Raw genomic sequence first — 27,844 nt, forward strand, 5'->3', positions numbered from 1 at the left:
CGTTTCCAGTGATGTGTATGAAACTCAATTTTTTTGTTGCTGTATGCACCGATGTGTCCTTTATCAGCAGATCTCTAGATCTTTGATTATTGAAGAGGGCAGCAGGCAATTTAGGGCACACGGTGTTTTCTTATGACAGAAGCTTTGCTGTGAAGTGCAGTAATTTGTGTTGATAAATTATGGCCATCAGAATGTCTAGATCGCCTCATAGGATGAATTTCTAAACAGACATCTCTAGTTTAGGTATGGGGGGTGGGAAAGGGGTATTTGTTTGAGAGATTAGGGGGAAGGTAACTCCTGCATGTAGCATTTCTTGAAAAGTAGAACAGGACTTTCACATGTTCCTGAAATTGGCTCGTTGTCTCTAGGGTCAGTTTAACCCAATTTTGGCTTAATGTGACAAGTAAAAAACCTTACTTCCTCCATAACCAAGCTGCAGTGAAAATGGAAGAGACCACACAGTGTCAAGACTGAGTAGTTTTTGAACACTCGATCTTTCTAAGCAAAGTTTTTCAGTTTTGTGTGTGTGCCAAAATGTAAAGCTGGCTTGGCTTAGGCAGGACATATCTAAGTGAAGCAAGCCACCTTCATTTAATCAACAGACAAGAAAAATTACCATAATAATTGTAAGAAAAACTGCTTTGGGGAGAAAAGAGAGTTTTCATATCATGGTATTATTTATGTGTCTTACTATCATTAAGGTTATAAATAAAGAGATTCATTTAAAAGTAGAAGGGATTTGCTACGCTGTTTTGTTTTGCTTGCTTTTTAAATCAAGAATTAAAGGCACTGGTGGGTCTAGATATTGTGAGAAGTTACAAATTTCTCTGTCCTTTTTCCATCATTTGATATATTCAGAGGTTTTAAAAGGAATCCTTTGGACTTCGATTCAGCACAACACAGGCTGGGTGCTGAGGTTTTTATGGTATCTATGACGTGTCTGCATGGGCTTAGCTTAAGCACATGGTTTAGTACCTCTCTGACCTGTAGCCTGCGGAAAAGAATAGCGAACTAGACTGACTAAATAAGGTCCAAATTATGTATGAATTTACCCTAAAGATGAGAGTACGTGTCTTGGAATTGCAGTTGTCCCTGAAGATGATAGTGAATGTACTCAAATGGCCTGAGGATTCGTACTGTTTGAACTCGATCTCCCTAAGGAATGATAGTGACATTTACTAGGTGTTTTCAAAGTGGGAAATACATCCAAAGACCCATCTTGACTTGCAGATCTTTTGTAAAGATGACCCTGGATAACAGCCTTCTATAAAGAGTGAGGGGTTTGAGTTCCAGGATTTTTGAAGGGGCATGCACTGGAATTAGTCCCATTAGCAATTCAGGGATTTTGAGGGGAGGGTTTGGTGTTTTAGACCATCATGATTCCATGCAGGACTTGTTAAAATACTGGTGTTCATGCTACATCAAACTGAGCTTGCTGAGGCGTATGGTTTGATGCTAGTACCTGTAGAATTTAATAAAAAAAAAAAAATCCAACATTCGGTTCCTGTTCTGGAAGAAAAGGTTCCTGTATTGGCAGACAGGCAGCTGCTGTGCATGTCATTTCCTAACCTTGTCTCTTATGACATTGTTATACGGAGCTGCATGCACATATGCAACAGAAGGAAAACTATAGTATAACCTGTTTACTAGTGATGGTAGTTCCTTTAGGCTGAATGCAGGTATGGCATATTCTTATGAGATGCTTGTAAAACTTTTATTGCCAAATAGCAGCAATGAGTAGTGGTTTCCAGCATGTCTCCTGGAGCTCTGGAAATGGGTATTTTATTCAGCACTAAGAATAAGAGCCAGCTGGGATTTGTTCAGATAAGCTCTTTCCTCCTTGATGTATTTTAGTATCTCCAGTTTTGCCACAAGTGTCTTCAAGTAGGTATAATTTCCCCTTTTGTTTTTTGCCTTTGTTTGTTTTGTTTTGTTTTAAAGACTTCAGCTTTCCATGCTAGCGGTCCAGAACCTAACAGTCTGCTGAAGATAAACTAAAATGGAATGTCTTTGTTGGGCAGGTACCATCTCCTATAGGAAAAAAGCGAGAGACTCCAAATTTTGAGTTCCTTGTCTTTGTAGTGGAAGGAAGTTTCTCTGGATGTTACCTTTTGGTTTAATACGAAAAAGGCTGATGGAATCAATTACAGCTTTTTCTTGTTTTCAGACCTGAACTTAGAAAGCACAAAAGCAGCAGCGTACTTTTTCCCAGTATATCACAATGTAATTGCACCATTGAATAAAAACTAGAATTGGCTCCGCAGTATAAGGGAGAAGGGAAAGAGAAACTGGCAGGCAAATTCTGGCTCACCTTAAATGTATGCATGAGGAGCGTAGTGTGTATCAATGGAAGTGTAGATAGGACTAGGCCCTGGGGGTTATATTCTCATTACATTATCCGTTCACAAAACATGAAGGGGGAGTAGACTGGCAGACTCCTAAACTTATTAACTATTTTCTATTTGGGGAAGATTAAGGTCTGATAAAAAAAACCCACCCAGTAATCACTGGGGACTATTTATATCATCATAAACTTGTGTCAACTGATTTTAATAATAATAATAATTACTATTATTATTATTTTAAAAACCAGCAACTCTTATCTCTGCCACTGCACACGTGCTGTGGTAATTAGGAATTTTCCTTTTTTCTCCTTCTCTCTTCTGCTTCTTCACACAATACCCTGACTTAACTCATTTTTCCTTTCCTCTTCCACCCCAGCTGTCAATCACTGTCACATTACTTTGCATCAAATGCATCAAGAGCAGCTTTTTCCACCAAGTAAGCCAATTCTAAAGCTGTCTTCCCAGAGGCTACACAGATTGTGCAAGCTGGAGGAGCTCAGGAAAGAGTAAGCTGGACAGTAACAAAGGTTCTCAGAGCTGCTTCTGCCTGCCAATCTCTCATGCATGTATTCACAGAACAGTATATATAGGGCATGCCTCCAGGGCCAGAATCACAGCTATCAGCTCAGCGAGCAGACCTCCTGTCCACACCATTAATCACAGTAGGAGGAGGGAAACAGCTCATTACACTACATCAATGATATTGTCCATTCTGTCTTCTACAAATTACAGGAGTTGCCTCTGTGTTGCGTTCAGCATCCCCTCACTTTAGAAGTCCATGATCCAAGAGTGGGAACAAAAACCTGTGGGCAAAAGAGGTTAGCCAGCAAACTGCATTTAGTGAGTTTAGAGTGCTATAGCAAGGCAAGCTTTCCAAGGGATCTTTTCTTCTGCTGTTAAATCTTTGGTAGTGCTCCCTCCTTCTCCCAAAATGATAGATTTGAGGGACTTTTTCTGTTCTGCAGGATTGTTTTCAAGTCCCTCGGTACAATTCCAGTATAGTTTGTACGTGTGACATCTGTAAGGCATCCTTTATGGCTGACTGACTTCGGGTATATTTGGGTAAGAGCTTCCTGCAGTATTCTGGCTTTCCTTAAAGGTCCTGTGCTTTGTCAGAGAATCCTATGACTTTTCCTGGATACCCTTTCAAAGCAGCATGCAGAGATTTATCCACCTGGCTGTCAATAATGCTTTAAGTCATATAACTACATTTTTGCCCACAGCTTTTAGGCTTGAAACTTTTTTGCTCTCTTTTCTGCTTATGTACCTGTAAATGAGCCCTGTACTTCAAAATATGTACCACCTAGGTTTCACTCTTGCACATGGCATGACAAACCTCTTGCTATGATGTATTGACCTCATTGCTGCAGGGCTCATCTATATCAGTTCTTTACAGACCATGCAAGGTTCTCCAGCTCTTCCTGGAAAGGTTGATGTTTTACTTGGTGTTTTCTAAACCCACCCTCGAGTAAGGTTTAAGCTCTTATCAGACTTTCCTCCTGGCTGATTTTGAGGATCACTCCAAAGTGCTTCCCTTGGTCTCATGAAGTCTGCGTTGTGGTGAACGTGCATGTGATGTTATTTTGATGGTTCTTAAAACAAGCCTGCCTGTTATGAGAAGAGCAGCACTGCCTATTCCATAACAGATGAACTTTTTGATAGGTGACCATGCCTTGAATTACAAAATAGATATAATTGTTCAATGATCACCAAGTCTGATGCTGGGTCCAAAGCTTTCATGAGACATTTCTAGGTTTTGAAGGTTACCTTAGAGATACCCTGGCCTCTTCCATATCACGGGATGTTTTGTAGTGATATGTAGCAATATACTCCTACAGTTATGATATTAGGAGGAATATGTGCCTCTCTCCACTTCTTCCAGGAGGTGAAATAGAGTTGTAGGTCTTGCTTGCTTTGAGACTTCTGCATCAGGTTAATTATGAAAAGTGTCTACTCTGTTTGAAATATCCCAGGATTAATCTTTAGACATGTCAGTGTATTCTTGGGTACTTCTGCTTGCTTTGTAAGCATGTAGACATCAGAGATTTTTTTACTTGGATGTTGTAGAACATTTAGGTTACTAGAGCATAGAAGAACTAAAATTAAAGTATTACAGCTATATTAAATTTTTCCTATAAGCATTAGTCGTAGATACATCCATCTTTTACTGCACTATGCAGCAGACTTGTTGAAACCATTGGTGTGAAACCCCATAGCAGTATTTAAAGGAATGCTTATATTGTGGAAATATTGAGTGTTTTATTATTTATCTGCCTTATTTGAAAGTAGAAATTAACTTTATTGGGAGTTTTTCAATTTTAAACAAACATACATAGTTAAAAATAAGTTCAGAAACAACATAGGAAAGAAACCCTTATGCCTATGATTCTTCCCCCAGGATAAAGAGATACTCACTCATATCTTTTCTAACATACTTATTTGCTTTTCTAACACTTATGCCACACCTCTAAAAAGTTGCATTAGTCTTGCTGTAGATAGCATATTAATCAGAAACCTTTTACAGTGCTGTTTTTTCATCCTTCAGATACTTTTAAGAAAGACGTCAACTTAAGAGGAACATAAGCTGCTATAATTGTTCCTAGAACTAACAGAAATGTTTTAGAAGTAATTTTTAGCAAATTTTGCTTTTCCTCTGAGGTAATTTTGCTTTCGGTAAAATTTTCCCTATTTGCAAAATAAAGTATTTCACATGTGATGGTTTTAAACAATTGGGCAGATAGCGAATGTCTATGAAATTCTACTAGGTATCATACATTTTGTGAAGTCACTACAAAGCAAGAAAGAGTGTAAAATGTTGAGTACACCAAATGGCCAGGATGGGAAAAGCACTGTCTCGTAGATCCAATAATTTCTAATAAGTTTGATTTCAAGTTCAAAATAATATTCAGAAAGGTGTCTTCCTTAGCAGTTGATAGGAATGTTTCTCCTATAATACCCATTGGACACTGATAATTAGTGAGGAATGACAAATCTTTGAAGACTACAGTAATTTCAGGTGAGATAAGGAACATCCCAGGCTACAAATCAGATTTACTTCGTGGGAGCTCCCTATAGCCTAAAAAAGAGGCTTTTTGAGGATGTATTTCCTTACCTAGCATTTGCAGCCATCATGGTCTTTTAACCCCAAGTGCTACAAGTTAGTTGATGTTGGCAGAAGTAGACAAGCTGTAATGTAGTTGGCTTAGTCTTTTATTTGACATGTGGACTAGTGGATTTGTAATTCCTTTTCCTTCCCATTCCTTGCCGTGTGTTAGGGGTAGTTTATTGGTAGGTTAGAAACCAATGTCAAGTCCTCTGTACAGTAAAACTGGGAGCCCGCTGACATGCATCACTGTGCCACGGCATGACTGTTGCAATCCATCTTGACTAATGTGTTTGAAAGTTGAACTACGTATAAGCAATGGCACTTTTAAAACTTTAATGTCTTTGACTGCACCATGTTGCACTACATTAATTTAGTGGTGCATTCAGCCTCTGTGTTCGAGGGTCAAAAGCTTACATCACCTGGCCTGGGCAGTGCCTGACATGACGCTGCATGATTAATGCAGAAACATTTAATTCCAGTCAGCCCAGGCAGAAAGCATGGTATAGCCCTGCTAAGGCAGTATTCCCTAGAGGAGAAGCAGCAGAAGAAAACATCCCCCAAACCATTGAACCTGTAACAATCACAGGGCCTGGAAGTGCATGACATGTTTCTGAATATAGAGGATGAATCGCTAGTCAGTTTGCAAAAGGGGAGTGGGGGTGAGAAGGGTTTTCAAAGGTCAGGAAGAGGAAGCACACCAACATGAAGAGCATTGTTCATATTGGAAATCATTACTCAAAATCAATTGGACTTTTCCAGAGTGCACCACTAACTGTAGCTAGTTTTCCACTTGAATAAAGTCTTTGGCAATCGATGAGACTTAGGACTTGTCTTTAATGATGAATCCCCTTTTTTCATTTTGAGGACAAACTTCATATAGAAGCTGTTTGTATTCAGCAGCATCGACAACAAATCTGAATCTTGCATCCAAAAAAAGACTGTAAAAGCAGACAGAAACTCAAAATAAGCCATATGCACTGACTTACTGATTCATATACATGGTAGATACTACTCCCATGTCCTTCCTGAAGCATAGTGCTCTAACGGTAGGTGAAGTGGAAGAAGTATTACTAGCTAAAATAGGCTTTGCTGTGTCATAAGTTAATTTTGGTTGTTTTTTTATTTTAAGAAAAAAGCTGACTTTATAGCTTAGAAAGAAGGAAGATTGCAAAAACACAGTTGGCAACACTATTTTAAAAAAAATCCTTTTTTTTTTTTTTTGAGGACAAGGAGAGCCAACTGATCCAATTGAGTGACTCTGAGCTAAAAACAGTATGGTTTGCACTTTCCTGTTGAATTTCATGTTCTGTCTCAGGGATGGCAGCAGACAAACTTTGTTGGATTCCTGTGAGCAGGTTTGGAGGACCTGCAGCTCCGTGAATGTCAATAAATGTTGTGAGTTTACCATGCAAGTTTGAAGATAAATCGAATAGAATTAATAAGCACTAGTAATGGCTTTGTAATTGCAATAGTCTAGACATTAGAGGTACATAGGGTGTTAGTAATCATATTATTTGTTAACAGAAAGACAAAGTAATAAAATTAAAAATCAAAAAGCTTAGTTGTTCACATGCAGGTATACGGTGGCATTTTATAACAGAAATAATTGCTTTTGCTTCATCCTCAGGGTGGTCTTATCTGTGTCTAATTGTTTTTCCTAAAGAAAACAGAGCCATCTAAAATTCTAAGTAATATACAGCAATTGTAGGGGTGAAATTAACCACATTTTAGAAACCTCTTACAGCATCCCACCCCAATGCAGTGAAAGGAAGCAGTGCTGCTAGGAAGGGTAAAGATAAATGGAATTACTTTTCTATTAGAAGTATAATAGACTTTATTAGTTAGTCACCTATTCTCAGAATAGATCAGCTGTCAGGGGGAGCAAGTGGATGAACACGTACCTTGTGAGCTGTCAGGAGCAGATCAGTGTGGGTTTTTAAAATAGTGATTACCCACTTCCAGAGAAATGTTTTAGACAAAAGCGCAGCTGCTTTATTGATGATGTCTTTTGTTTATAAGAATGAATATTCTAGTTCGTTCTTTTCATTTGTCCGTGTAAATGTAATATCATATTTCCATAAAAGTCTTTTAGGAAATGGTGCTGTTTGCTATTAAAGCTTGCATAATAAAATTATTTGTCAGGGATTTAATTTGATCAAAGTCGGTTATTTGTAAAAAAGTGCTAGTAGCTAAGAGGGGCTGCTGCTTGCATTCAAGGCTGGGGAAGCCCTTGCCCTCTGCAAGCCACTGTGCAACCAGCTGTCCTTGGGTTCAGTGTGGCAGGGCACAGAGAAGGTATCATCTATTTTTGCATTCTGACCAGTGCTCAGAGGTGAAGGCAACTGTTTGTTTCCTTGTGGACAGGGGAGGTCTTTGAGCACCAGATCCACTATTCTGGTACAGTTTAGTAGTCTGTCTGCTCTGCCAACTTGATTGACGTGAGGTCTGGGAGCAAGAAGATCTGCAGCTGGTGGTCTAGAGTCCATGGCACATACGTGGCTTCTGGGGGCCACCCAGGAGTCTCAACAGAGCAACTGTGGACTGGGTCAGTTCTGCTGGTGGCTGGACTTGGTGGGAAGGGTTTAAATTTGTGATATGTTGAACCCCTCCCAGAGTTCAGAAGATCTGCTTTGAATTTCAGTGTTGTAACATTGCATGTCATGTACAGCCACCTTTGTTCTGCCACAAATAATGTTTCTAGCCCACTACCATTTGGCTGCTCTGCTTCTACAAAATGTGGCAGAAGCTGGAGTTAAGGACTGAGCCTTTACAGAGCTTTGTCAAATTATATTCACTTTTGGCACCATAGCCCAGTCACAGAGCAACTTGTGCAGCAGAACAGGACACTGGATGTGGAGCTGAGCTAGTGCTGGCAGCAGTGATAAGGAGGAGAAGCTAGCATGCTTAAATTTGTTTTTCAGGGCTGGCTAGGGACTGCCTTTAGATCAACTCCCTTAGGAAAATCACATTGCCACCACAGAGAAAGGAAGCAGAGCAGTGCTAAATTTAATGGCAGACTTGATGATGGGGACTCTTCCTACGCACTGGTAGGCAGTAGACGAGGTTAGCTGGCTGAGGCCATTGTGCAGTGTTTATGGCAGTGCTGCTGTCCTCCGTGGAGTGGATGGGCAAGATACCCATTTAACCCAAGTTGTGTAGGTGTTTACTGAGCAAATATCCATATAGCCATATTTCAGCTACAGGCCCAGTTTGGATGTTCCAGGAATAATCATTGTATCTGCACATTTTTGCTAACAATGGGAAAAAGGGTACCATAGAGAAGCTGGAAGACTTGTATAAAGCATATGTTTTTAAAATCCTTTTTTACTGCCTCTTCTTGTGAATTTATGAATCTAAGTGTGACAGGATTTATCAGGATTCCAAAGAACAGAAGAGAAACATAATTAACTATATGTTCTGGTTAACGAATATCACACTTAAAAACCCATTGAGAGAGAGAGACGTTTCTGTGAGAGGTTGTGTTTTTTCATCTTTATGTGAAGTGCTGGAAAAGGACGGTAGCTAGAAGCAAGATGTTGATCAAGGTCAGTCCTGGATCTGGTTGTGTTGAAAAGCTTTCTGGTGCCAAGTTGTTCGAAGCCTGAGTACATGGACGTAGTCTACTAGCCCTGAGATTTGGGTCAGGAAAAGACTGCCTCTCCTTCCTCGCCCCCAGTCTCTCTTCCCTGTCCCCAACAGCTCAATCACAAGGAATGTAGGGGGCATTTCACTCCTTTCTGCAGGACTGCGTGTGGTCATTTGCTAGGATCATTTTGATATCTTCCTCTAATAAATTCAGTATATTTCACCGTTAGATGCATCATATCAACTTGGTGCTTTACCAGCTTTCAAAATAGCAAGTATTTTTAGGTTCTGTGCCATCATGTCAAACCAGAGCTTCAGTCCTAAATGCCAAGACAGAATGCCATTGTTTTGAGTTAATTTCAGTTTCAGTGTGGTACCAGATTGCCTTTCTCTGCTTTGTGTGACTAAGTAATGTCTCTAAAGCATGGCAGCTTAACAGGATGATGTGCGCTATGAGATGTCTTATGGATAAATTTAGAACTAAGACAATTCATTAGCTGATGCATCTCAGCATTACTCTTGCCCTTTTTTCTTATGAGAATAGCATTCTTTATCTCACAGCGTGAAGTAGGACAGACCACAATAGCAACAAGTTACTTTGTCTATATTATATGCAAGTTCTCTACAGTTGTGACTGTCAAACTGAAGCTATATTTTATTTCTGCAGCTGTTTCTTCAGTGTTCTAACACTATTATTAATAGTACCTGTCACTTGTACAGCCCCTCAGAGTTGTAAATAGTTTGATAAACATTATACAAACTTACTGGAAAGCATCAAAAATTAAGTAAACACTCTGCTTCTGGCAAAACTAAATTCTTTAAATGACTTCATAGCCTGGTTTTGCCTTTAGCTTAGTGAAACAATCTACCAGACTAGTTCCCTGACTTTCTTCATACTTACCTTTTTGGTAAATCTCTTCTACTATTGTAGTATTGGTGCAGGTTATCACATCTAGTCTGGAAAGGCACTACTGAAAATAGTATATACAGTTCCCGTGTCAGACTTTCCAGGCCACTTTGTTCAAAATCACTTTAACCTCTTACCTCAAACACTGGAGCACTTCTTGTTAGTAATGCTAAAATGCAGCTAATAAGCGTAGAAACTTCTGCAGTTAATGATTCTGGTTGATTTTGGTGAAGCAGTAGTAGCAGCAGAGACATTAGTGTAGAAAGTGTTCTATTTCTTAGCATCATTTTTATCAGCTTGTTGTTTTAAATTGCCACCAAGCAGGTGATGTGACAGGAGGAGTTTGAGCTATTTTTACAGTACCACCATGATTACAAAGTTGGAAAAATATGTGGAAAAAAATGTGTGATGGAAATAAATGTGAAAACTTCTGACATCTATTTGCATTTCTGAAGGCTCACCCGACATGGGTGGTTTCTATCCAGGGTAGAACACACAGTTCTGTTAACATATTTTTCTCTCTTTTCAAGTGAAATCGTTAAGCCTTGACAGCCAGTGCTTTTGTTGTCACCTCCTAAATTCCCACCGATGTGAGGCCAGGCAGCCTGTGCTGCAGAGTCCCTGCTTAGAGTCTTTGCCAGCACCTGAACCGGTGGAATAACCACCTGGCCCTGCCTGCTGGAGCCCCATCACTCCATAGCCTCTCAGTGTTCTTGTGAGCCTGCTTGTACGAATCTGTTGAAATTACAAATCCATTGTTCTGTGCCACAAAACAGGTACCAAAAGTTCAAATAGTTATTAAAAATGCCCAATGCAATCCCTGCTTATTCAAAACTCCCCTTGGCCCTAGGGGGATCTGTGCATGACAGGCTAGCCTGTCCCCTCCCAGCAGACTCTGCAAGCCTTTATGGTACTTCTGTGTTGTGTCAGTATTGAAAATAGTTTGTGTTTTATTGTAAATTACTGCTATTTGTAACTTCCAGTTCTGTAGTTCCCACTGCACAGGGATCAAGGACCCAGTTTTTCCTTTGTATACATCAGTGTAAATCAAGATTAACTCCAGTGAAGTCAGTCTAATCACAAGTGTAAAACTAGGAGGAATGAAAGGAAAATCAGGCTATAAACTATTTGGGTTTTATTTTTAAATAGAAAAATTAATGCTGCTGTTCTGCAGACACAGGGTGACCTGCAAAGTACTAGCTCATGCGTTACTAATGCATCTCCATTTAAATGCAGATTTTTGCTCCTAACACAGAACTTCAGGGAAATCCTCTCCAGATAAAATGTAATAGGATACCAAATGGTAATTCAATATTTCACTTTAACTTGTGTTTCAGCTTATTGATCTTAATATTCTATCATTTTGATGCAGCGTTTGCCTAGGGGGAAGAGGATTACATTCACTATAATAAAGCTTTGAATAAATAATTAATTATTTTGATATTCCAAAACATCCATGGCAGCAGTGGCAGTCTGCTTGTATTCCTGTACCTACTTCTGTTTCTGGTGGTGGAAATCAGCAAGATGTGACTTTACATATTGCAGGAAGTAACTGAGATACAGGGCTGAGATAAGGAAGCATAGTATAGGCATCATGGTATCTATATGGGACACAGTTATCGTGATGGTGTTTGTTCTCAGTCATTTGTGGTCACAGTAGTAAGACCCTGACTTGGTGAAATACCCTGAAGTGAGGAACCTTGTTCTATGCTGCTGCACTGAAGGGCTTTCCAAAGGCTTCCATTTTCCTACATGTCTTCAGATAAAGACATGGGTTGTGACTGGCCATTCTCACACCAAAATCACTTCCTTCACTAAATCTACTTCTGGTAAGGAAGGACTGTGTAATATCTCAGTTAGTAATAGCCTTGGCTGCAGTGATCATGATATTATGGAGTTTGGGATCCTGCTGAGCATGCTGAAGGTCAGCCCTAAGACAAGGGTTCTGAATTTTGGAAGAGCAAACTTCAGTTCACTCAGGGCTCAGTTGGGACGGATTCGATGGGAAGCTTCTGTGGAAGACAAAGGAACTAGTGAGTGGTGGGACTTCTTCAAGAACTCTCTATTGGAAGCACAAAGCCAATTTTATCCCCTACAAAGGAAAGGGAAGTAAGCAGAGCAAGAGGCCCCCGTGGCTCAACCATGACCTACTGGGTCTATTCAAAGCCAAAAGGGAAGCACACCAGAGATGGAGGAGTGGAGGATTATCCGTTAAGGGCTACAAGGGCATTGCCAGAGCATGCAGAGATGCAGTTAGAAAAGCAAAAGCCCAGCTCGAAATGGAATTGGCCATAGATGTCAAAAATAACAGGAAATGTTTCTTCAGGTATGACAACCATAAGCAGAAAAATAAAGAAAACATAGGCCCACTGCTAAACAGAAAAGGAGATTCAATCACCAACGATGCAGAAAAGGCAGAGGTCCTCAACACCTTCTTCACCTCTGTCTTTACCAGCACTGTTGGGTCCCAGGCTTTGTGAACAAAATTGCCGGTTGATCCAAACACCGACCCACCATCGGTGAAGGAAGAGTTAGTACATGAATTACTACAGGAGCTTGACTCCCACAAATCAATGGGCCCTGACGCCATCCACCCGAGGGTGTTGAGAGAGCTGGCTGACATCATTGCAAGGCCACTCTCCATAATCTTCAAGAAGTTCCCTGAGGTCCCTTCCAACCTGTGATTCTGTGTGTGTGTGTGAAGTCGTGGAGAACAGGGGATGTCCCAGAGGACTGGAGGAAGGCAAATGTTACCCCTTTCCACAAGAAAGGCTCGAGGGAGGATCCGGGTAACTATAGGCCCATCAGCCTTACTTCAATCCCTGGGAAAGTTATGGAACAAATCCTCCTGGGGGCCATCACAAGTCAAATGAAGCACGTCATTGGGAAAAGCCAACATGACTTCACTAAGGGCAGATCGTGCTTGACAAACCTGGTGGCCTTCTATGACAAAGTGACTTGCCTGGTTGACATGGGGAGGGAGGTGGACGTTGTCTGCCTGGACTTCTCCAAGGCCTTTGATACGGTCCCCCACAGCCTCCTCCTGGAGAAATTAATGCGTTATGGCCTAGACAAGTGGTCTGTGCAGTGGGTGGGGAACTGGCTGACAGGCCGCACCCAAAGGGTGGTGGTAAATAGCTCCTTTTCCAAGTGGCAACCTGTCACAAGTGAGGTACCCCAGGGATCAATATTGGGCCCAATGTTATTCAGTATCTTTATAAGTGATCTGGAGAATGGGATCAAGTGTAGCCTGATGAAGTTTGCTGACGACACCAAGTTGAGTGGGGAAGTAGACACTCCAGAAGGGAGAGCTGCTCTGCCAGAAGATCTGGATAGGCTGGAGGAGTGGGCCAACAAGAACCTTATGAAGTTCAACAAGCAAAAGTGTACGGCCATACACCTGGGAAAACATAATCTGGAAGTGCAGCACAGACTGGGGTCTACCCAGCTGGAGAGCAGTTCTGTGGAAAGGGAGCTGGGGGTCCTGGTGGACAGGAAGCTCAACATGAGTGAACAGTGTGCTGCCGTGGCCAAGAAGGCCAACAGGATGCTGGGTTGCATCAAAAAAGGCATCGCCAGCAGAGATAAAGAAGTCATTATCCCACTCTACTCAGCACTTGTCAGGCCACACCTGGAGTACTGTGTACAGTTCTGGTCCCCTCTATACAAAAAGGATGTGGACAGGCTGGAAGGGGTCCAGAGAAGGGTCACCAAGATGATCAAAGGACTGGGAAGCCTGCCATACAAGGCTAGGCTGGGAGAACTGGGTTTGTTCAGCCTTGAGAAGAGGAGGCTTAGAGGGGATCTCATCACCATGTACCAGTACTTTAAGGGGTAGCTACAAAGAAGATGGGGACTCCCTTTCTACAAGATGTTACATGGGGAGGACAAAGGGGAATGGACACAAGTTGCTAATGGGGAGATTCTGATTGGACACAAGAGGGAAATTTTTCACAGTGAGGACAGTCAACCATTGGAATAATCTCCCCAGGGAAGTGGTTGACTTGGCCACATTGGACACTTTCAAGAGTCGTCTGGAGAGGGTGCTGGGCCATCTTGTCTAGACTGTGCTCTTCCCAGAAAGGTTGGACTAGCTGATCCCTGAGGTCCCTTCCAACCTGTGATTCTGTGAGTTGCACCTCATAAACTCCTCTTGCGGTATGACCATTAGATACTGCAGTTAAAAGCCTCTCTCTCAACTGTCTGGATTTCATTGTGGTTTTGGTAGAGATGTAGGAATAACCAGAGGGCCTGCTAGTTCAATTAAGCCTAGCAAATTAATTACATCATTTGCTTTTGCCATCCATGATGTTTGAGAAGAAATTTCTTCTCTGTATATGCCTCCCTCAAGACCCGCTTAAGTGCAGCTTATAAAATGTACAGGAGACCTTGATATAAGCGCTCTTCTGCCGGACTGAACTTTAAATTTAAGTATCCTAAATGGTACAATGAAGTCATAGAAATAATTTTTATAAGCCTACTATATCATGAATACAGTTATTATGGGGAGGAACCTGATATTGAGAGTTAGTGTTTTTGCAGCACCTAACGCGACGAGACCCATTCTAGTTATAATTAGTCCACACTGTTTCTCAGTTTCCAGGCTGAAAGCCTGCAGCGCAACAGTGAACCTATTGCAAGCAAGGCTTAGGTCTCATTTTCAGTACCATCCATTAAAGCTCCCAACCATGGTAGAGGTATAAATACGGTAAGAGTTTTTAAAATACATGTTTAGGTTTGGGATTTTTTTTTTTTTAATATAGCTTGATTGCTTACAGGGTGCATTTTGTTAACATTTCCAAATGTTCTGGCAACCATTATAGTAACCAATTTTCAAAATCTTGCATATGAGATTAACATTTTCTACACGGCCTCCTTAGAATTGTGTATTTTTAAAAAAACAATTATCAAAAGATGAGCAATTAAACAGTGGAAATGGGCAGTCTTAGGGCTAATGAGACCTCCTGTGTCATATAATTTGGTCAGCAAAAGGGATGTCTGAGAAATAACAACCTTTGTGATTATGGTCCTTTGGGAAGCTCACCTATGAGCCCTCAGATTTCTTCTCTAAATTATTTCCAACATTCTCAAACCCTGACAGATTCAACTGCCTGCTAAACAAAACAAAAACCGTTAGAAAAACATTCCTCCACTACCATGTCAAAAGAAGCCTGCCCATGACTGTGGTTAGGTCTGAATTATTCATATATGGCAATCCATCAGACAGAAATTAGAATCTTTCATTACCAATAAGAACATAGGGTACACCATAAAAACCCATCTCATAATAGATTTTGTTGTTTGGTTTTTGTTTGGTTGGGGTTTGTTTGTTTGTTTTCTAAAGGCAAGAATAGCGTTTGCTCTTAGTTCTGAAGGCCAGAGTTATCAGACTTCAAAACCACACCACAGAACTCCTACTTAGTTACCTTGTCATGTAACCACTTATGTCCCCCACTACTTTCCTTAGAGGTCTGGCCACCTAGGCTCAGTGCCACCGAGACATGCTGACTTTATAGATGGAGAGTATTGAAAAATAGTATAGCTACATTGGAGGAACTGGCTAGAGTATTTTTGTCATCAATAGTCTATTATCAGTAAACACAGTTCGATTGGAACTAAAGCACTAAACAAAACTTCAGGGATAAAAAAGTCTAACACTGCTGGAAGAGCGGGGTGTTGTTTTCAATGAATCAGTTCTGGTTTTATCCAAATGAGGTCTTGAAGGTTCTCATGGAAAAAAAAAAAACCTACTCTTCCTCTAAAAGAAAATTTTCACTCATCCAAAATAAAATTTCTTTTAATTAGAGAATTCTGAAATCTCAATGTTTTTGAGATTTGGCTTTTTAAAAAAAGAATCACAATGTGAAATCCTTTATTAAAATCAGTTTTGGTACCCATCCAAACTATAAATACTTAATATTAGAAAATAAAAGTTGTTTTCTTTGGAAGGCACTTCAGAAAAATAACCTCAATAGTGAGAATGGTTTGGGTTGGGTTGGTTTTTTTTTTTTTGTGATAAGTTTTTTCCCAAGGCATAAGTTCTTGCAAGGACTTAACAAATAAGACTGAAAGCCATTTAATGAAAGGGAATGGATCAGGTATGAACTGATAAAACTTCCCACTTCTTTGACCTTGTAAACTTCACATCATAGTGCATGACACAGCAGGAAGTTTTCCTAGAAGCAGTAGGTATGTGCATCCTCTTGTTTCCTTTACTGGCTTAAACCTAGTTTTTCACATTAATTACTGTTCATTTATTGAATGGAAAGCATGCATGTTTAATTTTGTTAGTTGAAATGTTGGCTGGTTGTGAAACCACATACTTGGAATTGGTCCATTTGAGCCACGTGAATCAGCAGTACTGTTTTATAGTTTTTGCATTTTTTCATTTCAACATTTCAAACTGTGATCCTTGCAGAGAAGAAAATCTGGTAGAGAAAGATAAAAGGCTCCATCTAGTGGGCAAGAGCTTTTTATTTAAAGAAGAAAAAAGGCAAGATTTTCACTTAATTTTATGCATGAAGAAATAATGCTTTAGATTTTGTTTCATTAAGCTGCCATGTTGTTCTTAATTCTTGCCTTCTACAGAGCCTTTATTCCATATGCAAAGCTGAAACATTAAGAATTATTCTGACAGTCTTGAGCAAAGAAGTAATGATACTAAACGAGTGGGTTTATACAGAAGAAGAGTAAGAGTTGATCCATTAAGTTCTTCCTTCCCCCCGGCCCAGGCTTCAATATATAGTAACCAAAAATGGATAATTTGTGTGTCAACAAATATTTTAAACTCTTTAAGGTTATTTCCTACTTAAAACTGACTGGAAACATTCACAACTTGATCATAACGCTTAACACAGTATTTTGGGAGTATTTTTACACAAAGTGACTCGGCCCATGTGTCACATCATCTTCATTAAATGACCTTTTTACCTGCAAAGGGTGAAATCTGGCTTCTGTGGTAACTCAGTCCAGTGCATCAGTTTCTGACAAGGCATAACCCCATCGGCCTGTGCTATATCTTCCAAAGTCAAAGACCAAAACTCCTTAATCCTGGCATCTGTCTGGGAGCCTGCCCAGCACTGGTGTGTGTCCAAAATCATCCTGATAGAATCTAGCACCTTTGTTTTAGGTACATAATTAATCTAGTACAGTACATTCCCCCACCCCACCCCCACTCTGTTGCTGAACTTCAGCACTGCATTGCAGTTATGCTTCAAACTCCCAAGAGGTTCAAGTGGCAGGACCCTTCAGTTTAAAGCAGTAGTGAAACTCGGGTGTTACTCTCTCATTCCAACCAAATACAGCTAGCAGCTTAAACCTTCTTTTCAGTTCATTTCAGGCTAATAACAGGAGTGGGAACAGGAGCAAGTAGTGGCAAGTGCAGATTTGGCAGAAGAGACACTGGACCACGCTGTATGTCCTGCCTTTTGTCAGACTGTCTCTCATTTTCAAGCCATGCAGCCTGGCAAGATCTGTTCCTCCTGTGCAGCTTCCAGCAGTGGGTATACAGTGTAAGATGTATTGTAATGACATGTTACTACACCAAGTTTACTATAGCCCATGTTCACATCCACAGTTGGAATATTTGTCTCCTGTCCAAATCACAAAATAGAGCTTCACATGTTGTTTTGCACACCTTTTGATCACAGGGATCTCCATTTGCAGTCAGTCACTTGATAGCAAATCCAGAGGACGACTCCTGCAGTATTAAGGCATGATTTGGCAATTCTGACAAGCCATGCAGACTTACTGATGTGCCTGAGCAGTTCTCCCCAGCTGCAGCTCTGCTGGTGTCCTTCATAGAAACGTAACCCTCAGTAGCACCAGTAAGAGCTGTCATTTGGCTTGTTCTACAGACTAAAATGAAAGATAGTCTTAGAATTCTTGTTCTGAACCTTTATATAAGCAAGGACTAATACAGAACTGACTAGTCTCAAGAGTGGCTTTGGAGATGTTCATATGTTGGCAAAATGGAAGCAATGCTATCTCCAAAAGGGAATAAATAAGAGATAAAAGTTAAACTACGGGTTGTTTGTTGTTTTCATTTTGAGGCCAGCCTTTATCTTTGGTCTCAGCTTGTAGAAAGTCCATGTAACCATTAAACTACATTAGCTAAAACAATAGAAAACAGTTGTTCAAAACTTCGGATATTTCAAAAATGTCATTACAATTGCACTGTCAGCTCTTTTAAACTCTCCTAAAATTGACATTAGCTATTTGTTAGAGTAATGCCACTTGGTTTCTAATGCACATGCGCACCTACCTCACTAGGCACACCATAGAAGAAAAGATGCAAGTCACTTACTTCAAAGCAAAGGGTGTTAAATAACACCACTTTTAACTGCTGGCCTTCGTTCTGGAACTGTTCACATTTAAAGAGATTATAGGCTTGCTGCTGAGCTAAAGCAAATCCCATGTTTGGAACTATAGTAAGATCCTCTGCCTCTTTTTACTTTAAATACCTCGTCTAGCACTGGTACTTGAGCTGATGCTAATGAAATACAAATTTCCAGATGTGAAACTCTGGGGATCATTCAGCAATCTGCTTTTGTAATAATCCGCTGTAAACTCAAAATGCTAATTTGGGGATTAAGTATTAATTTATTCCCTCTACAGGTCATCAGATAGATACACTCTCATACAAGCCTTCTAATTAATATTTAACATAGCTATTTCAGATGTTGTTTATCTGGGTTAGATTTACTCAGCTGTTTTTTTTTTCCTTCTTTGCAGGAACAGCACTCCTCACAGCAATAAATGCACAGTAATGCATTTGTTTCAAGAGTACCACTAAGTCTTTTACTTATTTTTTGTAGCTAACCAGGTGCTGAAGTTTGGAACACTCGTCAGTACTTCCAATACCTATGACAACTCTGGGATTGTGACCATTGAGACGGACAAGCCTCTGCTGTGGACAATGGCTATCAAAAGATAAGATGAGCTACAGCTGCCTTTTCTGATCTGAGTCAGCTCAAATTACTGCAAAATTTCACTGAATTAAGATGGTAAAGCTGTTCCCAAAGATACAAGCAGGCACTGATTTTATGTACTGAAGAGAAAACAAGTCTGAAATAAAAGTCACTTGCGATCAAATCAAGATTAGTAGCAATAACTGAGTACTTCGTTCTGGTGCTTCACACTAAATCAGAAGACACATGAGCTGCCAGCCAATACAATCACAAACCGAAGTGAATGTAAAGAAACTGCCACTGCTTATCGGGTTAGTTCAGACTATTCTTACAAAGTATTTTATTCCAATACTGAATTATTTTGCCAAAGGGAAATAAAGTACACAGTTGCACATAACTATATTAAAAGGTGATAGCACTAAGAGTAGTTAATCTCATTTTTCTGTCCTGGTTTGTAACATCGGTAGGTGTTGGCGAAGATTTCTCGGGAAGAGTAATAATTGAACTTTTCTACTTATGAAGCAAGTTTGTACTGAAGAAGCTTCAGGTCTGCTGTAATACCAATATCAGATTTCCCAGTATTAAGTGCTTTTAAAGCCTGTAATAGAAGTAGCATTGTAACTTCTGTAAATACCAAATGCTTACTATAAGCTTTTTGGAGTGAAATACAAGGTTCTTAATCTGAGGAGGAAGAGCGTCACATCTACCAGAGTTTTTGCAGGCATAGTTTTTAAAATCAAAATATTCAATCATTTAATAATAGAAACTTCCAGGTCAGCAAATGCAGAGCCCAGTATCCAAAATGGGTGTATATCCTATCCAACAGTGTGAGCAAGTTGCTGATTTGCTGAAGGACTGCGTAGTATTTCTGACAACTACATTAACCTCAACCTGTACATCTTAGGAACCAGCTAGGTTTGGCTTTCTTAATTGTGCCATCAGAACAAGGACTGGCAATGCAAGTTCTTAATTTGATGGAGGTTTTTTCCAGTCAAGTACATAATATCACCTAACGGACTTTCAAATGCAGGAAGGAATTAGGGGGTAATGACGGTGATTCCAGAAATTAGTGATGAGAATTTCAGTTGATAGACCTTTAAATGAGCACTTGAGAGGATCCAGTAATGCTGTTTTATTGCTGCCTACTTTTGCTGGAACAATGCTGTTCACTAAGCAGTAAATTAAGCATTGGAACAGCTTCTGAAGAGAGGCCGTACAGTTGTCACCCTTGGAGATTTTCATACCTGATTAGACAAATCCCTAAGCAAACTCATCAGAATGCAACAGTGACCCAGCTTTGAGCAGAAGGTTGGACTAGAGACCTGAATGATTCTATTAGGGTTAAAAGAAGTAACAAAACAAACAAAATAAAGCAAAAAACCCCATTCTCGTACTACTGAAAAAAAAAAAGCCTGTAATATAGACAGGTATGATCACATACACTTTAAAAGAGGAATAAGATTACAAGAATGTTTGAAAATCCAAACTGAGCTTGTTTAATAGCAAACAAGTTACAAAGCTGTGAAATCTTTGCAGCAAATGTCACAGTGTCTTGTTCTTCATGATGAATATTCAGCCGCCTCTGTCGAGAGAACAAAGTAATCAGTTTCAACTAATCAAGTGTGATCAAGTAATCCCATCTGAGGTCTAATTTATCCTCCCACCATTGCCTGGTTAGCACAAACATTACTACTGTTACAGCTTATCTCCTATTTTCAAACATTTGTCCTTGCCTGGAGGACAAGGTATATCTTATAGGTAGAAGCAAGCCCCATGTCACGGTCGCAGAACAGTATTTAACCTGTTCAAGTGCTAGATAAGGAATTACATCCCCTCTGGAGAATCTGTGGAGGTTTAATTGGTACTGTTAACATATGAGCACCATGGCTGCCGGTCAACTTAAAGGTCAAGTTTTTCATGCTGCAACATTCACTCCAAAAGGTATTTTACAGAATGCGGTTACACCAAAACAGTTTCAAACACATCCAGCACTCAGTAAACAAGCCAGACCAACTTTGTTCTGTGCCCTGTCATCCTCCAGCACAATCAGTTTTCTCAACCTTGTCATCCATGTACTTACCTTGGATACCCAAATTATAAACCAGAAACAGTAGAAGTATCCAAGATCCAAATAAGGCAAATGTTCTATGGATAAACATACACTGAGGAACTTGAAATCAAAATATTTGATGTTTAGTTTTGAAGCAGAATACTCCAAAAAAGCCTGAAGACTGTGGATCTAATATTTTGCCGCATGCTAAATTAACAATCTACTTCCTGATAAAGTCCTTTGAATCAAGTAATACCTGTCATATTACACTAACATGTGAAATGCACATATACTAAAGCAACGTGGATCCTGTAGGGCTCGCTAACGTCCTCTATTTAAAATTGAACAGGTAAAACCAAATGTAAAATTCAGTGAACTGAAGGTTCATATTTACTTACACGATGATATTGTTGATTGGGATATGGATCAATTTGACAAAGAAACCAATAAATCCCATTATCGCAAAGCCTATTGCTGTTGCCATGGCAATCTTCTGGAACTCTGCAAAAACAATGAAATATTAGTCTAGGAAACCTTGTGTATAGCACAGAGGAGATGGGCACTACAGTGACCCAAGGAGAGATCTCTCTTTAGAAAACGGTAATATTAACACAGGAAGCAGTTCAAAAGCAAACTGTGTTGACATTGAGAAACAAATCCACTTTTTCAGAAGACAGATGAGATTTTAAGAGAAAAGATGCTGCTTTCCACAAAGCATGGCGAATCTCTGTAATTCTAAATAGTAAGCAGAATCAGAAATACCCACAATTCACAACAACATCCCATATCATTCCTTTGTACCTCCTACAAGCCCTGAAAATAGTTCTCAATACAGTACAAAAAAATGGGAAAGCTGCATTTATGTTTGTCACAAGGAGATGTCATCTTAAGTCCCCGCAAAAATTGCCTACTTAAGTGATATTCTCATTTAAGACAGAAACCATGCAGTGGACTTCATGGACAACAGCCCCTCACCAGGGGGCTGTTGTCTGCCAGTCTGAAAATGAACAAAGCTCCTTACTGATCTCAAAAGATGTCAGTAAACTTCATCCCGAGCACGTGAATAAAGCATCGTAACAACTACCATTAAGGTCAACCGTAACATTCTGGTTATAGTTACAGCTTCCCTCTAATATCTTTGAGAAAAAGCCCAAAAATCTTCTCTGCTATACTTACAGCAGCAAAGTTCTTCCTGTCCCAATCAGGCAGTCACTGACACCTGTGAAGCACTGAATGGACACTGCAAAAGGCAATCCTAGCTCCTTTTAAGTCTCCTATAATGAAGTGTATCCTCCAGTGTCATGCAACAAGCAGTTTCCTCCAGAATTTTCCCCAAGTTGACTGCAATCAGACAAACTTGACAGCTGCACTCGTTTTTCAAAGTGCACACAAGGTCTTCTCAGATCAGTTTACCTAATATGGGAAAATTATTACTTGTCTGTCTCAAAATGCCTGATTTCAGCTACTTAGCCTATTTCATAAGATGAGGTGTGATACCATTCTCACACACCTGACTAAATAAATACACACCAGAAAAGGACACATTCAAGTTTATTATATCCAGGACTATAAACCCAATTGGACAACTGCTCAAGTTTAAATCTCATCCTGGAAGCTGAGAAACATTAATGACAAATAAACCAAGTCACTTATGGAAAGATACAGGGTAAAACGTAAGATGAAATAAAGACCGTGTTCTGTTCTATTGCATGCTTTACCTTTTCTGTCAGGCTTGGTGCATCTTTTAACAAGTCGTATGGAGTCTTTTACAAACTGACGGCTGGGTTCCACGAATTGCATTACCTGATCCATGATTACCTGCAAACATGAACAGATTTAGTACTGGTTTGTGCCAAGTATATACTGAAAGAGATGATAATTTTTAAATTACAGAAGTAGAGGCAGCACTACAAGATTTGTAAAGACTCAGGATAACTTAAAATGTCATGCTCCAACCTAACTGGGTTTTAAGAGACTTGCACTTTGCAGAAAATAAAAGACACTGTGTCAATATATAAACAGGATGACCCACCACTACCTATAAAAATATGAAAAATTAGGCCTTTCAGCAAAGAACAGGAAAACAGCGGCTCCATCACAGCTTGTTTTCAGCTTACATCCTGTTGTTTCCAAGAAAACTATTGAAGATTTCAAAATAAGCAAGAGTCACCCAGCTCAGGGAGCCCCCGAGCCAAAGCTGGGGAGGGCTGGTGAGCGCTGACAGGAATGCCACGGCCTCATTTCCTTCTCAAAGGGCGCTTGCCGCCCCCGGCAGGACACCAGGCTGGCGGGACCTGCGGGCATTAACCAGCGCGGGGTCCCTGACACTGGGGGTCCCTCCCACCGGACCTTCTCACACCGCCCTCGCCCAGGCGCCCCTCGGCCGCTCCTGCTCATGGCTGCGGCCGGGCCGGGCCGGGCCGCCCTGCCCGCCCCCGCCCCGGGACGCGCGGCTGCGGCCTCGCTCCAAGGGGCGCCCGGGACCCCCGCACCGCCCGGCGGAGGCCGAGCCCAGGGCCAGGGACCCCCCTCACGCCACTCTCCCACCGCCGGAGCGCCCCGCGCCGCCCTCACCGCTCGCGCTGCCGGCGGAAGGCCACGTCGCACAGTGGCGGAGGGCGGTGACGTCACTGCGGCGTGCGCGCAGTCGCGCCCTTCCCACCGGGGCGGAGCGGCCTTGTTTCAAGAAGAAAAAGAAGGATTGGGGGGGGGAATGGGAGGTTTTTTTGTTTTGGGTTTTTTTTCTTCCCGGTTGTCCCCACCCCGCTGACTCACCCGTGAGCCGAGGCCTCGCGCGCGTAGCCTCGGCCTCTACCCGCGGTGGGGCGCCCCCAGCCCTCCCTGGGGAGGCCCGGCCCGGGCCGGGGCGGGGGCCGGTGGATGCGCCGGTCGCTTCTCCAGGCGGCGCCTCCGTGGGCGCTGGGCGGTGAATTTGCTTTTCGGAGCCGTGGCGGCCGTAGGGTCCGAGAGCCCCGCAGCGGGAAGTAAAGGGAGGATGGCACCAGCGTGCCGGTGACAAACGCTGCTCGATGAAGGGAGGGGGGAAACCCGACCTGAAAAACTTCTTCAGGCCGCGATTGCCCGTGAGACGGACACCTCCTGGTGGCCCGGGGCGCTGGAGCCGTCGCGAACTGCAGGAGTTCGTCACCTTTGAAAGGGTCATCGGCTCCTGTGGCCGTTTCTGTATAGGGGAGGGTGCAGCTCCGCGCTTAGAAACGGGAAAAGTTTTTACACTTCAGCGCCACAGGCGTGATGTAGAACACTTCCCTGCGTGAGGGGGTGAAGGAGGCTGTCACTGCCTAAAGTGAGCCCTTTCTTGCTGTTTTTGAAAGGACAATCAGGTCATGTAGCAGGTAAGGGAAGAACAAAGATAACAGTCATTTTTATCCTAAATTTGCTTTTGATATTGTTAATTTTCGTCTAGAACTCTATTCCTGGTTGGCTGCTCTTTTGAGTGCATATTGAGTACTCAAAGCTTATTAATTATTAATCAGCCAGTCTGTGGGGCTTCTGCAGCTGGATCAGGTAAACACTGTGTTCATCCCAACTCACTGTCAGTTTGTGCACAAAACATTTTCTGGACCTAACTTTCTGCTGACAGCCATCGTGACAGATGAAGTACCATCGTGTCACAGCAGGGGGCTGTTGGATATACCACAGATTTTTGGCAGCCACCTTCCTTGTCTTTGCCCACAGGTCAGGTTGCTCAATATTACTGGTCTCCTTCAAATAGGAGAGTTCTCTTGTCTTTGGAGGGTGATTGCCTTGGGTTCCCCCACAAGTTTTCTCCGAAAGCTTGACTTTGCTTTGGATTTTGCTTTGAATCAGACCTCATCTGGCACTGTGCCTCAGATGGGGACGTAATTTTGGTGGCCAAATTCTGGTGGACCTTTTCCATTGGCACACCAGCACAGAAGGATCACAGAGTCAGTTAGGCCTCCCACGACAGATATGTGTATCATTTGTCTCTTGTTTTTGAGGCCAGTTTGTAATCTGCAAGGATGAGCAGTCTCACCACTTGGGGAGAGAAAGATCTGTAAGGAAAACAGATGAGGGCCTGATAGCCATAGTGTGTGCCTGGTGAGGCAGAGCAGGTTGCTGGTGTTCTGCATGAGAAGTCACTACATGGAGGCTGCTTTTGTTAGTTTTTTGTTTTGTTAGATTGTTTTTTCCCTTCAGTGTCACAGGTAAATGCTGGAGACTTTACCAACAGAGAAAACCCACATTTCAAGGTGTACTGCGTGATGAGCCTTGACGTGAACCACTGCTACAGAGGAATGGTTTCCGCAGCACTTGGTTCCTGTAACCAAATGACAATGACTGGAGGGGTGGCAGGGGAAATTACCCTGAAAGAAGACACGCATGTATGAAACAATTCATGACATAGACTTGTGGTTGGATTAGATTTTGATTTTTAAAAGCATTTGCTGAAATAAAGTTCCCCCCCCTCCCCAGAATCCCTATTTTAGATTGCTTTTCTTTGGGAGAAACGTTCTGGAGAATCATAGCACATCCTGCCTGGCCTAACAATGTGGGTTTGTTGTGGGTTCATTGCTGTGGGTTCTCTGAGATGGGGTAGAATCTCAGCTGTCCCTCACTTTCCCGTGATGAGCTCTCTTCTTTCCCTGACAGGCTGCAAGTTTGGACTTCAGCAGCCTGGGGGAGAGGCAGAGTCCTGTTCTGTACACAGAGAGCATTTGCTGTTCTTCCTCAAACTCTTTTACAACATTTATTTTTTTAATTGTCCTTGAACTAATATATTGCTACTTAGACTTCATCTGCAGGGCAACTATACTACTTTTCTGTATATATTTACAAAGAGTCACCTGCATTTACAGAAGATATGGAAAAATTTACGTTTCCCACGCATGTGGGAACTAGACTCTAGACTATTGCTAGGGTGTTTTGTTTCTACTTCTTTATGGTCCTTGCAAGTTTGGGGAAGAAAGTGGTGTGCTTGCACATGTAAATTTTCATGACAGTTTTACAAGTCTGCATGTATTACTATCTAAGCAGTATCTAATCATTCTCTCAACAGAAAAAGAGTTGTTATTCTATGTTGTGGTGTGTTAATGCTGATTTGCTACTGGATATTTGTTTTGCATAAACTGGAGTGACTTTTTTTTTATCCTATCTTACGCTCCAAGGATGAGAGAATTATTTTGATCATAGCTTTACTTTGGTTATTTACACATTTTGATTTGTATTTTGTTTCTTTTGGAGGACATGTGAGATGAATATCTGCTTTTAACTATTGGCACATTAGACTTCTATATAATATGCATCCCCCTGGATCTGGATGCTGATGCCCGTGCTTTGAAAGGGGAGCGAGATAAAGGCTGAGACCTGTGTTTGTTCGGCCTGGACAAGAGAAGACTGAGGGGGGATCTTATCAATACTTATAAATATCTAAAGGGTGGGTGTCAAGAGGATGGGACTGGACTCTGTCCAGTGGTGCCCAACGACAGGACAAGGGGCAATGGGCACAAATCAGAACACAGGAAGTTCCAACTGAATATGAGGAAAAACTTCTTTCCTGTGAGGGTGACAGAGCAGTGGAACAGGCTGCCCAGAAAAGCTGTGGAGTCTCCTTCCCTGGAAACATTCAAAACCCGCCTGTATGCGTTCCTGTGCCCCCTGCTCTAGGTGTGCCTGCTCAAGCAGGGGGATTGGATGAGATGATCTCCAGAGAGCCCTTCTAACCCCTACCATTCTTTGATTCTGTGAAATCTCCGCTTCGGCCTCTCCAGTTCCACACTGCTGGCCTGCCCCATGGTAAGCCTGCTGCAGCCTGCAGAGCATGGCAGGGTGACCGGGAGCCAGATACCTGCCAGTAGTTGCAGCAAATGTAATGCATGATAAGCTGGAGAGGGGGAAGGACAGAGTCTTCAGTACGTGAGGAAGCTCAGCCTCTGTGTGCTGAGATGGCACATGTGCAATCCCTGAGCAGCACAGGGAGGACAGAATAGTAGCTCTGTCTGAACAGGCCTCCAAGCTTCCCTGCGGGAGGTAACCCCACTTTCCCTACCCTGCCTCTGTTCCATCCCCAGGCAAAGGGGAAGAGCAAAGTGCCTGCTCCTGATCAGGCTTCTGTGAGGCTAGTGTTGCCTGGCCTCAGCAGCAGTTCAATAGTAGGGGAAGTTCTCTTTTCTCTGCATGCCAGAGAGGAGAGACCTGGAAGTCTGGCTTTCTTGTTTTAAGGAGTACTGCCCACGTCCTGGAAGAAAATACTTGGCAAGTCTCCTGTGGCTGCAGAAAAGTGATATATCTAGGACATGGAGCCTTGCTGAGCTGTCTTCTTCCCATCCCACAATGGGCAGCAGGAATCATGCTGCTCCCCAGCAGGAAGGGCCAGAGGGGTGAGCAGGTGGGCAGGAGGCACAGCCAACGCTGTGCCCAGGGTCTCCAAATGCCTTCCTTGTGGCAGGGCATGAGGCAGCACTTGAACTGGAGGGAGGCAAGGCAAAAGACCAGTTGCTTCCCCAGGGGAGCTTTTGGAAGGGATGGATTATTTGAGCAGGGTAGCCTCTGGGGACAGAATCTGACTTACCTTCATGAATTTGAGGGGGAAATTATTATCCTGTGTGGCAGCAAAGGCAAATAAGTTGTTTAAGAAAACTGGGAAGGAGGCAGCTTGTGGACTTAACAAACACAAGGAAGACAGGCTGCTGGGAACAGTGGGCATCTGGGTATGCTCTGGGACAGAAAACAGACATAGCAGAGAACAAAGACCACACAGCAGCATGAATTTACAGCCCAAAAAAGGGAAGAGTGCAGAGAAGGAAGAGCAAGGTGGGAAAGCAAGCTGGTGGCATGGGAAAGGTGTTAAGGGCCTTCCTTCGACAGAGCAGCTTGTTGAACAGTGCTGCAGGAAGGTGCCTCAGATTTTCAAAGCAGAACAGTAGCCCCATTGACTGAAGTCATGCTAATCATCCATCACTA

The 27,844-nt window shown here is 42.0% G+C and overlaps 2 protein-coding genes across 7 annotated transcripts in view; one reads left to right on the top strand and one right to left on the bottom strand.

Annotated features, from left to right (window-relative positions):
- TPK1 (thiamin pyrophosphokinase 1) overlaps positions 1-19,040 on the top strand; it is a 308,752-nt gene extending 289,712 nt beyond the window's left edge. For all 4 annotated transcript variants that reach the window (XM_064443817.1, XM_064443814.1, XM_064443816.1 and 1 more), the window contains one exon: positions 18,760-19,040. In XM_064443817.1, the coding sequence (XP_064299887.1) occupies positions 18,760-18,878 (119 nt within the window). In that variant the 3' untranslated portion in view covers positions 18,879-19,040. The remainder of the gene's footprint in view (positions 1-18,759) is intronic.
- Positions 19,041-20,324: 1,284 nt separating this feature from the next.
- SEC61G (SEC61 translocon subunit gamma) lies at positions 20,325-23,788 on the bottom strand. Of its 3 annotated transcripts, none has more exons than XM_064443820.1 (4): positions 23,678-23,788; positions 22,621-22,720; positions 21,301-21,403; positions 20,325-20,434 (listed from the first exon to the last, which is right to left on the bottom strand). In XM_064443820.1, the coding sequence occupies exons 2-4, from the start codon at positions 22,712-22,714 to the stop codon at positions 20,425-20,427; spliced, it is 207 nt and encodes a 68-aa protein (XP_064299890.1). In that variant the 5' UTR covers positions 22,715-22,720; positions 23,678-23,788; the 3' UTR covers positions 20,325-20,424. The 3 variants fall into 3 exon arrangements, with proteins under 3 accessions (XP_064299890.1, XP_064299889.1, XP_064299891.1); XM_064443819.1 differs by lacking the exon at positions 23,678-23,788 and adding an exon at positions 23,477-23,578; XM_064443821.1 differs by lacking the exon at positions 23,678-23,788 and adding an exon at positions 23,073-23,443.
- Between the last annotated feature and the right edge of the window lie 4,056 nt (positions 23,789-27,844).

This window comes from Phalacrocorax carbo, chromosome 2, assembly GCF_963921805.1.
Source record: "Phalacrocorax carbo chromosome 2, bPhaCar2.1, whole genome shotgun sequence".
NCBI lineage: Eukaryota > Metazoa > Chordata > Aves > Suliformes > Phalacrocoracidae > Phalacrocorax > Phalacrocorax carbo.